Source organism: Pleurodeles waltl, chromosome 8 (genome assembly GCF_031143425.1).
Source record: "Pleurodeles waltl isolate 20211129_DDA chromosome 8, aPleWal1.hap1.20221129, whole genome shotgun sequence".
In the NCBI taxonomy this organism is placed as follows: domain Eukaryota; kingdom Metazoa; phylum Chordata; class Amphibia; order Caudata; family Salamandridae; genus Pleurodeles; species Pleurodeles waltl.
Genome location: NC_090447.1, coordinates 53,138,213 through 53,152,382, shown reverse-complemented (window position 1 = coordinate 53,152,382; position 14,170 = coordinate 53,138,213). Strand labels below are relative to the sequence as shown.

The following is a 14,170-nucleotide window of genomic DNA, read 5'->3' as shown; positions in this document are numbered from 1 at the left end:
CCCTGACACTAGCCAGGACGATGAACTGCCCACCAACTCCGCCGGCGCTAGTGGACTGGACGCCCCGCCACAGGACCACCACACCAGCACCCCACCCCCTGCAGATGGACAACCACCACGCAAGCGGTCCCTGAGATCCAGGAACAGGACAGAGCAAGATGGCAAGACCCCCGCCAGGAAATGAGACCACCCTGATTGTCCTCCCACTGTCCCACTTTGTTACCCTGTCCATACTTAAACTGCACCAGCTCCACTTCCTATGCCCAGATGGGCAGTGCACCTGTGAGACTAATAACATAACATAACATGTGTATTTGTAAAGCGCATGTTCACCCGCAGGCATCTTGGCGCTGAATAACAGATGTTTATTGTTACCCAACTCAATGGTACTCATTTTATCGACCTCAGAATTTTGGATGAAAGGCTGAGTGAACCTGCCGGGATTTGAACCTGTGACCATGAGGTCAAACACAGGCCCCTATAGTGGACGCATTAGTCCACTAAGCCACCAGACCCGGATAGACCAGAATAGACTGGACTCTGCCATGGACAGTCCTCTGCCATCACCCATCCTCATTTTACAAACACCTCACATTTCTGAGCACTTCAATAAACACCCTTGAAACACAAAACAATCTGGAGTCAGTCTGTGATTTAGTAAATATGTATTATCAATGACAGTGTCATAATGGGTTTACCATTGTAAGGCTAACATACCTATGTCACACATCACAAGCCCTTGAAGGATGCAAGCAGTTGACACGTAGGTAACCACACCTGTGAAACCGTAATGGAAGGGTACAACTCAGTTACCAAATAGTGATTTAAATCAAGAAACAGGATAGAGGTAGACGTGTGAAAGTTAATGTAATGTTAAACCTGAAAATGTTCTCACCTGTGTCTCACTGGAAATATTGCTGTATGACTGACTCCCTGTTGTCGTTGTCTTCTTCCTCAGCTTCATCCTCATCACTGTCCACAGGCTCCACAGACTCCACAGCTGCTACAACACCGTCATCTGGATCATCCTCCTGCAGAAAAGGCACCTGGCGTCGCAAAGCCAAATTATGGAGCAGGCAATGATGATGTTGCACACCTTCTTCGGTGAGTAGAATAGGGATCCACCTGTCATATGGAGGCACCTGAACCTCGCCTTCAGGGAGCCGAAGGTGCGTTCGATCACCCTCCTAGTCCGCCCATGGGCCTCATTGTACTGTTCCTCTGCCCTGGTCCTGGGATTCCTCACTGGGGTCAATAGCCAGGAAAGGTTGGGATAACCAGAGTCCCCCAATAGCCATACACGGTGCCTGTGGAGTTGACCCATCATATCAGGGATGCTGCTATTCCGCAGGATGTAGGCATCCTGCACTGAGCCAGGGAACATAGCATTTACCTGGGAGATGTACTGGTCTGCCAAACAGACCATCTGGACATTCATTGAATGATAACTCTTCCTGTTCCTGTACACCTGTTCACTCCTGTAGGGGGGGACCAGGGCTACATGGGTCCCATCAATGGCACCTATGACGTTGGGGATATGTCCAAGGGCATAGAAGTCACCTTTCACTGTAGGCAAATCCTCCACCTGAGGGAAAATGATGTATCTCCTTACATGTTTCAGCAGGGCAGACAACACTCTGGACAACACGTTGGAAAACATAGGCTGGGACATCCCTGATGCCATGGCCACAGTTGTCTGAAAAGACCCACTTGCAAGGAAATGGAGCACTGACAGCACCTGCACGTCAGGGGGGATACCAGTCGGATGGCAGATTGGTGACATCAGGTCTGGCTCCGACTGGGTACATAGTTCCTGGATTGTGGCACGGTCAAACCGGTAGGTGACGATGACATGACATGTCTCTCTTCCATTGTCAACAGGTCCACCAGCGGTCGGTACACTGGAGGATTCCGCCATCTTCTCATATGTCCCAGCTGACGGTGCCTACGAAGGACAACAGAGAAGAACCAGTCATTATTCCTCCAGGTATGTAGCCACAGTTACACACAAGACTACACCACTCACAAAACCCTTCCTGTATGTGTGTTGAGTGTAGGCCTAGCTATGTGTGACGCAGTAGTAAATGAAGCCATGTGGGCCCCTGAAATGGCGGCTGCCTGACCTCTAAACTGGGACATTGGGATTGTGGGGTAACTGCGCTGGCGTTGCACACCGTCGCGGTAGGCGGTTGTAGACCGCGGCACAATGCTGCATTGGTTAACATTGGACCCTTTGGGTCCCAGGAGCCAATGAACAGGTGGGCCGGCGGTGATGATGCGCACCGCCGCGGACGTCACCGCCATTTTCAATCTGTTCAATCACTAGATACCTGACCTTCGACAGGAGAGGACCTACACGGCAAGTGCTTCTGTGACCTCGGTCTGGAAGCGACGATGGCTGCTGGGTCTGGGGAAAGGGCCCCTGCCTTCACTGCACAGGAGTTGGAGAAACTGGTAGACAGGGTCCTCCCCCAGTACACGCTACTCTACAGTCTTCCAGACCAACAGGTTACTACACAGGGAGCACGTTGTATGGGCTAGGCCTGGGTGGAGAGGGCTGGTTGGAAGAGGGAAGGGGGCAGAGTTCATAGAACAACAATGCATGGGAATGAATGGGCCACATGGCCAGAGTAGGGAGGGGGGCACTCACAACGACGGTGCAGTTGGTAATGACTGTTCCTCTTCCCTTGTGAATGTCATGTAGGTCAGCGCCCACCAGAAGAGGGACATTTGGCGTGCCATCGCCAAGGAGGTCCGGACCCTGGGGGCCCACCAGAGACGGGGCACCCACTGCCGTAAGAGATGGGAGGACATTCGCCACTGCAGCAAGAAGACGGCGGAGGCTCAGCTGGGGATGGCCTCCCAACGTGGGAGGGGTGCCTATCGCACTATGACCCCCCTGATGTTCCGGATCCTGGCGGTGGCCTACCCGGAGTTGGATGGGCGCTTGAGGGCATCACAGCAGACACAAGGGGGTGAGTACAACCTCATTCTGCGGGCTTTGCGTGCAGTGGAGGTGTCTGGGTGGGGGAGGTGGGCTGTGGGTGTCCCTAGGCCAGGGCGAGTTAGGTAGGCAAGGCCCCTCCGTAATGTAGGCCATGTGGCACTCTACCCAACCTCAGCAGAGTGCCAAGTCGAGGTACAGTTGTCCCTGTGGCATACATGTGCACAGATGTCCACCATTGCCATGTAGGCCATATCCCAGAAATTGCATGTGCAGAGGGCAGGAGCACGGCGTAATGCAGGGGGCTGCTGCATCTGTCCTGTCCAACGGTAGCGGTAATCTTTATTCAGTCTCCCCACCTTTTTCTGCTCTCCCTGTCCTTTTGTACATCAGCATCAACAGGCGGAGGTACAGTGGCACCGGAGCACGAGGGAGCTGCATCCCACATGGCCATGGAGGGCCACACCACGGACTCTGAATGCACCAGTGGGACGGAGGGCGAGGGGAGCTTCACGTCGGCCACCGGATCACCAAGCAGCGACACGGACTCGTTCGCCGATGGGGGCTCCCTTGTGGTGGCGGCACCATCTGTGCCCCCCACCTCTACAGGTACAGCCGCCACCTCCCCTACCAGCCCCGCCCTCCCAGCAGCCCCTCAGCGTTCGCCCCGTGCCCGCTCACCCAGGAGGGTGGGCATCACTTTCGCCCCAGGCACCTCAGGCCCTGCCCCAGTCACCCCTGCTGCCCTCAGTAAGGAGGCCATTGACCTCCTCAGATCACTCACTGTTGGGCAGTCTACCATTGTGAATGCCATCCAGGGTGTAGAACGAGAGTTGCAACACGGTAATGCATTCCAGGAGGGCATTCATTCTGGTCAGGCTGTCCTTCAGCGAACCCTGCAATCTCTGGCCTCAGCACTGATGGCAGCCATTGTCCCTGTGTCTAGCCTCCCCCCTTCAACTTCCTCCACCCAGACCCAATCTCCTGTACCCCAGCCCATCCCAAGCACACCTACAGACCAGCATGCACACAAGTCAACACACACAAGTAGCTCAATCAAACATAGGCACCACACACACCACAGGCACTCACGCAAGCCTCACCCACGTACAGACACAGCAACATCCACTGCCTCCAATGTGTCCCCCTCCTCCTCTTCTCCCTCCTCCCTCCCAGTCTCGTCTACACACACACCTGCATGCACCACATCTACAGGCACCATGAATCGCACAAGGAGACCCAGCACCACAAGCCGCTCACCTGCACTCACCACCTCCACTGCCATTTACATGTCCCCTGTGTCCTCTCCCTGTGTGTCTGTGACGCCCCCTCCCAAAGTACACAAACGCCGGCAATCACTCACCCAACATCCATCCACCTCACGACAGCCTCCAGTACCTGCACCTGCACCCAAAACAGCTAAAGTGACACCTCCGACAACCACCTCCTCTTCCTCCACTCCCAGACCCCCTCCAGCTACACATCCCAGTGTTCGTCAGAAACTGTCCCTCTGTAAAGCTGACCTTTTTGCCCGCACCCCCCCCCCTCCAATTCATCAGTCCTGTCGTAGCACCTCAGCCAAAAAGCCTCCAATACCAGTGGTGCCTGTTCAAGGTTTGTGGAGTGCACCGGTCACCAGGGCAGGCAGTATGACCCGGAGCCAAGGCACTGGCAGCCCACCCCCTGTAAAGGCTCTAAAATTGGAGAGTGGAAGACGGGGCCGTGTTAAGACTCCAGGTGGGAAAACAACTGACATGGGTTCCAAGGGGATTGGAGAGTCAGCTGTGACTCCACCAAAGGTGGGGAAGGACCAGAGGAAGTCTGCTCAGCCTGTTGTGAGTGTCACAGCGGAAAAGTGCGCCATCATTTCCGGCGGTCGACACACAACCGCCAGCACCGTCGTCACTGGTCAGGAGACCACCGCCAGAGTCACAGCCCAGGAGGGCCCAAGTATTGTCACTGGTCCAGAGACCACCGCCAGAGTCACAGCCCAGGAGGCCCCAAGTATCGTCACTGGTCAGGAGACCACCGCCGGAGTCACAGCCCAAGAGGGCACAAGTATCGTCACTGGTCAGGAGACCACCACCAGAGTCACAGCCCAGGAGGGCCCAAGTATCGTCACTGGTCAGGAGACCACCGCCGGAGTCACAGCCCAGGAGGGCCCAAGTATCGTCACTGGTCAGGAGACCACCGCCGGAGTCAGTGCCCTGGAGGGCCCCGGCTGTCACAGCCCCGCTGGGCAATGATGGAACGTCATGCCACACACCAATGCCCAGTGTAGAGAACGTCATGCCACACACCAATGCCCAGTGTAGAGAACATCATGCCACACACCAATGTCCGTATCAGAACCGCCATGTCAAAGCACCGCTGAACAGGGCAAAGACCGCCATGGCAAAGCACCGCTGAAGAGGGCAAAGACCGCCATGTCAAAGCACCGCTGAACAGGGCAAAGACCGCCATGGCAAAGCACCGCTGAACAGGGCAAAGACCGCCATGGCAAAGCACCGCTGAACAGGGCAAAGACCGCCATGGCAAAGCACCGCTGAACAGGGCAAGCACCGGGTAGGTATGAATGGACCGCCACATCAGGCATCCTTATCCCATGTGCAGCTGGGACAGTGACAGGACAGGAACTTTCACGGGGTGACTCATCCAGTCTGGGCACCAGTCCCCCCCAGTACCAGTAGAGACCTGCATTTACTTGAGAGACTGTGGCTTTGCACTCCCCAGGATGGCACAGTGGCCAAGCCACCCACTTTAGAGACTTGAGAGACTGTGGCTTTGCACTCCCCAGGATGGCACAGTGGGCAAGCCACCCACTGTAGAGACTTGAGAGACTGTGGCTTTGCACTCCCCAGGATACATCAATGGGCATGGAGCCCCGTCGTGGATCTGGCTTTGCAGTCATCCGGCTGAGGTGCCCCCCCCTTCCCTTCCCCCTGAGGTGCCTGTAGTATTTCTATCTGATGCCCCGGCAGTGTTCTCTCCGATTGTGGTCAGGTATCCTTTGTGGGCCTCGCCCATGCATTTTTGGACTGTTGGTGCACGGACATTGTTATGTACATATCTGCACTACTTCTCGTATTGTATATAATTATGACTGATTTTCAAATATATATCTGTATATTTTTGTATGACATGTATATTGCCACATTACAATGTTTGACCGAATTTCCCATTGTCTTTTCATTCTTCCGGGGGGATTGTGGGTTGTTACTGTGATTTTTGTGAATGCATTGGTGTGTATGTTGTAATATGCGAGGGTGGGGGTGTTTGGTGGGTGTCCCCCTAACTTTTGCCTCCCCTCTCCCCCGTGTCGTAGGTGCAGTACTCACAGTTGTCTTTGCCGCCAACGTAGCTGTTGGTCGTAGAGGAGCAGAAACACAAGGGCAGGGAGTATTTGTAGTTCCAGCTCCATGGAGGCCTCGTTCCTTGTGGGATGTGTTGAGGTGAGCGTTTTCCCATAGCAAAAGCTGTTTCCGCCGTGTTTTTATCCACGGTGAATACTCCCCGGAAAAGGTGGCGGATTGGCGGGTTGTAATACTGTGGGCAGTACATTGTCTTCCTCCTGTCTGTTGGCGGTGACCGCCGCGCTGCTTGTTTGCACCGCCGTGGCGGGCAGTGTGTTAAAGTGGCTGTCTTTGTTGGCGGTTTCCGCCAGGGTCATAATTCCCTTTTTTTGTCCGCCGGCCTGTTTGTGGTATTTCCGCAGCTTTAACACCGTCCGCCAGGGTTGTAATGACCACCAAAGTGTGTTTTCATCAAATTGAGGGAGGTGTGAAGAAGCTACACTAAGGTGGCTGCCTTGAGGTCTGAGCAAGGAAAGTGTTTGGTTGACGGCATCAAAGATCATATCACATAACAACATAGATTTCATACTCATTTATCTCATGACATATTATATCACACTTGGCAAGAATGATGACATCACAGCAGCAGCCTCAATAGAAATAGGAATCACTAGAATGTAGCAGTGGCTTAGCACATTAACTATGTGCACAACCACAACCTACAAGGTGGAGGGAAAAAACTTTTATTTACCATGGAGCACTGGGGTACTGCAAATGTCGCTTTTCACAGACAGTCATTAATCCCTTTTGTATGAATTGGATCCTCGCTGGAAAAGGAGAATAACTGGCACACATATCCCAGAATAGCAGTAACAAATGGGAGTCAAATGGAGCACAATCGAAACAACTGACAGAAAAGTTCTTAAGATTTAATTTATGTAATGTAGCCACTTTGCTAATACATGCCAAGGAAACAAATATATAAAGTGCAAATGTATAGAGAAGCTTGGAAGAAAATGGAAGAAGTCTCACAGAATAACAGTGAGCTCAAAAGGACCACAGTTAGAGCCTCTTTGGTATCAACTGTAGCATACAAAAAACTGTGATATTGTGTCTGTTCCGAATACAAAAATAGATGCAGGAGAAACATCAGGGGCACGATACATGATAGAAGAGATCAACTCTGTGTTACTCTTGCATACCCCTCCCCTATAACTGTTGATCCTGCAATATGCTAATGTCTCTCTGCTACAAATGAGTGGAATATAGTCGACCCGTCAGCCATCATAACTTTCTTCTTGACCGTGATCTAAGTGAGGGATAGATGTCCTTATTATGAGCCTGAGGACAGTCTGTCTGTGAGTCTGTTTGTAGGATCAGGCCTAACTGCTACTCAATCTGTGTACATGAGTGTAGTAAAGTACCCTCGTTTTGGCATGGTTACCCCCACTTTATGCCTGTTGTCAGTATGTTTTGACTGTGTGCAGTGGCATCCTGCTAACCACTGTGCTCTCTCCCTTTAAACTTGGTTGCTCCGACCACAAACACCCCACAATTGGCATACAGGTGCCCCTTTTTAAGTCCTTACTATATGGTAACCAGGTTCCCAGGGCATTGGGGCACCAGGGGTTCCTCATGGGCTGCAGCATACATTCTGCCACTCATGGGAGCACACATAAAAGTTGTCTGCAGGCCTGCCATTGCAGACTGCATGAAAAGGTGCATGCACCCTTTTAACTTCAGGTCACTGCACCAGGTTACTGTAAGTCACCCCTCTGGTAGGCCTACCTAGCCCAGAGGGCAGGGTGCAGATACCTGTGTATGTGGGCAGGAACATTTTCCTGGACTTTGTGAGTGCGGGGACACCAGTTTACGTGTGTACTGGGCATTGGTCGCTACCTATGTCCAGCTACATAATGGTAACTCCAAACCTGGGCATGTTTGGTATCAAGCATGCCAGAATCATACCCTAGTACTTTTGCCAGTATTGGTTGTATGATTCCATGCACTCTGGGGGCTCCCTAGAGGGCCCCCAACCTTGCTTCTATCAGCTTTCTGGGGTTTTCACGCTGCTGCCACCCCTCAGATGGGTTTCTGCCCGCCTGCTGATTTAACAGCTCAAGCCCAGGAAGGCAAAACAAAGGATTTCCTCTGGGAGAGCAGAACAAATGATTTCCTCTGGGAGAGGGAGGCAACACCCTCTCCCTTTGGAAATAGGTGTTACATGGCCCTGGTATGCTTTGAAGGGCACATTTGGTGCACTCCTGGCATAAACCAGTCTGCACTGGTTCAGGGACCAACAGTCCCTGCTCTGGTGCGAAACTGGATAATGTAAAGGGGAGTAATTACTCCTCTGTCCATCACTTCCCCGGGGGTGGTGCCCAGAGCTCCTCCAGAAAGCCATGTGGTTCTGCCATTTTGACTCCAAGGTGGGCAGAGGCCTGTGGGAGCATCTGAGTGGCCATATCTGGCAGGTGATGGCACAGCCCCCTCCTACTAAGAGGTCACCTGGCTAGGTGACCAACCCCACTTCCAGGGCTATTTAAGGTCGCCCTCTTGGTTGGGTTCCCAGATTCGACATGCAAGATTCCAGCAGGACTCCTCTGCAATGTTTACTTCAACTTCTGTCCACTGGAACCACAAATGGGCTTCACAGGAACCTACAATTTGCAACTCGAGTAATGACTTCACCCCACAACATTGTTTCTCTGTCTCCTTCCAGCTACTGCAAAATTTCACTGGCTGTGCATCCTCTGAGAGTGGCAAGTCTTCAGTCTGCACCAGGAAACAAGAAGGAATCTCCCTTGGAGTAAATGAGTCACTCCCCTGCATTGCAGGCACCAACTGCAACGACGAGTGGCTGCGTGGTTCCTCTCTTCTGCAACTCTGTGTGGATCTTACAACACAGGTGGTGATCTTGAGTGGTCTCCTTGGTCCCCTCTACCAGCTGTCCAACTTTGGAGGTGGTGAGTCTTTGTATTTCCTTGCAGGACGGTACAACTGTGCACCATGACTCTTGCAGCTACCAAGGCTTGTTTGGCTCTTCTTCCAAGGGACCTTCAGGCTCCATGTAAACCTGGCCTCCAGCACTCTTTCCTGCAATGCATGGTCTCCTGCCTGCTGCTCCAGTGACGTGGGACTCCTTTCCAGGTGTGCTGAGTGAGCCTCCTGACTGCTGGGGGATGTCTACACTCCCCTCTGTGGGTTGAGTCCCCTCTGACCTGATTGGTCCCTGGCAGCTCTGAAAATCTTCTTCTGCAACTTTTGCCTTTGCCAAGGCTTGTTGGTGTTTTTTTCACACCACTAACAAACTTCAACTCTTCTTCCTCTATGGGACATTGACTGCATCACTTCTGGAAATCTCCCTCTGCTCCTGTGCTGCATAGCTGACTCCTGTTCTTCACGGTCGACCTGGTCCTGTATCTCCAGAAGGGTGGGTAGTGGCTCCTGCCCCAACCGGACACTCCATCTGGAGCTGGACTTGGTACGCTTCATTTGCAGGTCCTCTTCTGTCTGGATCCATCTTCTGTTTCTTGCAGTCTTGCTTGGGTCTTGCACAGTCCTTTTACAAAGTTTCTCTGTGGGTTTGGTAAAAACCAGGTACTTACCTCTTCTCTCCTGGTTGCTGGGGGTTACTCTGGAACTTACCTTCTGGGGTACCTACTTCCCACAACTCCCCTTTACAGATTCCACTTACCTGGGTGGGGGTTCCTCATTCGCATTCCATTTTTTAGTAAATGTTTTGGGCTCCCCCTAGGGTCACTATTGTCTCTTGTTATTGCACTGTTCTATTGCTTTCTCTGCTCGTTCCTGACAACTAATGTGTATACAATAATGTGTTTACTCACCCTCTAGTAGAGTATTGCCTATATAGTATTTTAGTATTTGTGTCACTAAAATAAATTACCCTAAGCAGGCATGACACCGTTTATGAGCAATGATGTGCAGAGCAATCAAGGACAAATTAATTCTGTCCATTTTTGTGCACTAATTCAGACAGATGGAATCTGAGCAATATAGTAATTAGTAGTGCAAGAACGTGTCTCCTGCATTCTAATTACCAGGTGGGTCCCATATCACACCAGCCTTGCAGCAAAGCTCAGAATCCCTTAGACTGCACTATCTCCCTTGAGACTGTACAATGCCCCTCTCCATTGCATTTACATTGCTATGTCCTTTTCCCAATGTACAGTTTTCCATTGCATATTTTCATCTTTGTTTGCAGTTAACAAATACTGTTAAAAAAATAGATAAAGACATTGAGGAGCGCTGCAGTGAATGAATGCTTGTGCACCACCAGAGTTCTAAAGTCAGTGTACAAAGTAAACAGGAACAATAACACTGGAAAACACCATTGCCATCAATATTTTGCAGCTGAAACAAGTGTAAACACTGATAACCACTGTTTTTTTACAAGTTTTGAAAACACTGACAAAATCATTTCAAACTCCCAAAAAATAGAAACTGAAGACAGGAAACGTTACCATTGGTTGTATGTCTCAATATTGATTACAGAAACATTTTGCTACTAAAATACTATAACCAAATTATCAGGATCAAATATATTGGCAAGGTATTTGCGTATGTATAATATTCTGGTAGGGCAATATTCCCTAGTCGATCTTAAGTTGGAAAACCTAACCAAAAGCCCATTCATTTTGGACGGAATGACACAATTCCTTGGACCTTGTGTTCCTATGAATGTTAGGATGACAAAATATGACCCCAGCTAAACCTACCTGATTGAAAACATGCATGTAACACTCCCACACACTCCACAAAGCACAAGCTGGGTGCAGGGCTTTGCAGGAACACAAAATCCTTTTAAAACAAGTTTCATACACTGAGCCAACCATCGAAACGTTTGTTGGCTATTTATTTCATGAGAAGGTGCTTCTGTAGGCCCTCCAAAAGTTCACACAATGTGCATGTTTCTGGTGGTAATAGAGGGAAAAGAAAGCAATTCTCACACAACTGACAGTGTAGTGCAGAAATCAATATATAGAGAGCCTGATTCTCAAAAGGTAACACATTTTCGAGTAAATGTACACTTTTGAGTTAGTTTCTTACTTGTTGGTATTCACAAACTGCAGCTTTGTAGTTAGTTACACTTTTGTAGTAGATCAACATTTGGCCAACCACTGTTACTGAAACACCCTCCCATTAAAAATAGTGGAGGTATGGACTTAATACAAAAGTACAAGTTATCATAAGAGTGAAGTTTATGCATGATGAAAGTGAATAAACTTACCCAAAGTGCATTTTGTGAGTGGCACTTTGTACTAAGTTTGGGAGTACTGCCATAGCACTACAAAACAAACAACAAAGTGCAATTTGTAAATAAGGTCCGTAGACTGGAGTAACCTAAGATTCAAATATGGTTTCTAATTCTTTGCAAAAATACTCTTCAGGATCTCATTCTGGTCACAGAGAATGTTCACGAACATTGTCAACACACTTATCAGGACCTGTTTTATCTGTGTACTCACACTGACAGTGCACCTTGAGCCAGGGATATTACAAGCAGGTCTTCATTTCAGGTATTACTTACAGATAGCTCCTTCCCTCATGTGTCTACCTATGTTAATCCTTGAAAGCTTTTCCATGCTTTTAGAGGACCTTGAGCTCATCTTTGGACTGGTTGCTTATGACATAAACATTTTCAAAATTTCATGTATCCAATGCAGTCAATTTGCTAAAGCATGCAATGGAATAGAAATATATAAAAGTCCATAAATATAGGGAAGCTTGGATGAAAAGGATAAAAGGCAAAAGGTTCCCTGAAAATCAGTGACAGTGGTTTCAGAAACAAGGAATTTTGACATGCTGTGCAGGATATAGGACAGGGAGGTAGTCATAGGGCGAGTTGATTCAAGATTTGAATTGATCCATCACACCTTGTAGTTTGAATACTGTACTACAAATTCCAGCAGTAGAAATACGTTAATATCAGTCTGAGATTGTTTTGGTGGACTTCAACTATTGGAAAAGAGCATGCAAGGTCAAGGACCAGGTAAATGCATCTGTCAATAGTTAATGGCAAATTTGTACCTGAATCTCACTGTAATTCTGGCATTGCTGTGTCAATACAAATTAAACATTTTCAACACCCTTTCCCGGATTTGCTTTGTTCTTACCCCATATATTATGGGATTTAACATGGGTGGCAACAGAATGTAGAGGTTGGCTAGGAAAATGTGGACATGAGGAGCAATGCCATGGCCAAATCTGTGTGTCAAGAAAGAGAAGAAAGCTGGTGTGCAGAACACAAGGATGACACAAATGTGTGAGCTGCACGTACTGAAGGCCTTCAATCGGACTCCTCTGGGAAGGCGTACAACAGCCATCAGGATCTTTGAATAGGAAACCCCAATTAATATTAAATCCCCCACCATGAAAGAAGCCACAAACAAGCCATAAGCAATATTGACCTGAATGTCAACACATGCAAGTTTTACAATCCCCATGTGTTCGCAATAAGTGTGATAAATGACATTACTTTCACCAAACTGTAGCCGTCGGATAAGGAATACAAAGGGTGTCACGAGCACCAGTGGCCTAATGACAATCACAAATGTGACAAGTTTGGCAATCAGAGGAGCAGTGAGGATGGATTCATATCTTAGGGGGTTACATATTGCCACATATCTATCAAAGGACATTACAAGGAGCACCCCGGATTCCATCCCTGTGAATGAGTGGATGAGGAACATCTGCAGCAGGCATGCAGTAAAATCAATATCCCGAGCATTCAACCAAAAGATAATCAGCATCTTAGGCAGTGTTGAGCTGGACAGGACGAGATCCACCAGAGATAGAATGCACAAGAAGTAATACATGGGAAAATGAAGGGTCTCCTCCACATTTACGACAAACAGAATGGTGCAATTTCCTAGAAGTGCGATGAAGTAGACGATGCAGAATGGAATAGCAATCCAGCAGTGCAGATCCTCTAGGCCAGGAATTCCCATCAGGACAAAAGTGGAAGGAAGGATGTTTGAAGAATTGCATCCTGACATCATAAGGATGCAATTATTATGTCCACGTTTTATTGGGGTATTAGTTCAACTTCCTGTAAAAGAAAATGAGCCCAGGTCATTAGGTCATTAAAGCATGACATTGCTTAAACTGAGTAGCATTGAAAATTGAATACATAGTAAAAGGATATTGGTTCACACCACCAACAGTATTAGTAGTGCCTATTCCTTTCACATTTCTGGATGTTTTGACTTTAGTCTTGGATCTCTTATTAGTTCCACATATGAAAAACCACCTCCCTTAGCTCTTAGAACTATAGCCTCATTGGTTACCAACAGTTGTCTTTTGAGTGTCTCTAGATGCCCCTCCATCTCTAAAAGCTTTGTGCAACAGTGTTCTAAAACAACTGAGAAATAAACCCAAAATATCATGTGCAGAGGTGGTTGCACATGCTCTGAGCATAGGTCCTAACATATTAACTACCTGTTTTCCACCTGATGTTGTACCTGCAATGCTGTGAGTGTTTTTTTCCCTATGTCCAGACCCTGGAATTGATATATGTCAGCGTTGGTCCACTCAATGTTCTGTGTTTTCATATAAAAGTTGAACTATGCACTTGAGGAGGATCCATTAGTACATGGCTAAGCTTGCCTCTACATGGCTACACATGCTTGCAGAAAAATTAGACTTTGCTATATGTTATAGATTGGTCCCTCACACTTCACTCTGGAGCTGCTGTTCTTAGCTAGCACAACTCTTTTTCAGGGTGCATAGGTTTCTGTATTCACATGGATATATGTTTTTCAGGCACAGAGTTCTCCCAGGGATTGGAGAAAATATATAGTGAAATATATTTGAAAGTTGTTTCTCAAAGTCAGATGTTAATAAAGAGCAAAAGAGACAGGTAAGCAGAGCGTAATAGGGAGAGTGCAGAAAAGCAACCGAAGGGCAAACA

The 14,170-nt window shown here is 48.7% G+C and overlaps 1 protein-coding gene across 1 annotated transcript; it reads right to left on the bottom strand.

The window, feature by feature from the left end:
* Positions 1 to 12,320: 12,320 nt before the first annotated feature.
* On the bottom strand, positions 12,321 to 13,259 carry LOC138249388 (olfactory receptor 52E4-like). Its single transcript, XM_069203347.1, has one exon. It carries the CDS (start codon positions 13,257 to 13,259, stop codon positions 12,321 to 12,323), a length of 939 nt encoding a protein of 312 aa, XP_069059448.1.
* Positions 13,260 to 14,170: the final 911 nt, after the last annotated feature.

What these genes read in the sequence shown, in the direction of transcription:
- LOC138249388 (XM_069203347.1), bottom strand. Translation starts at nt 13,259, where the DNA reads ATGATGTCAGGATGCAATTCTTCAAACATCCTTCCTTCCACTTTTGTC.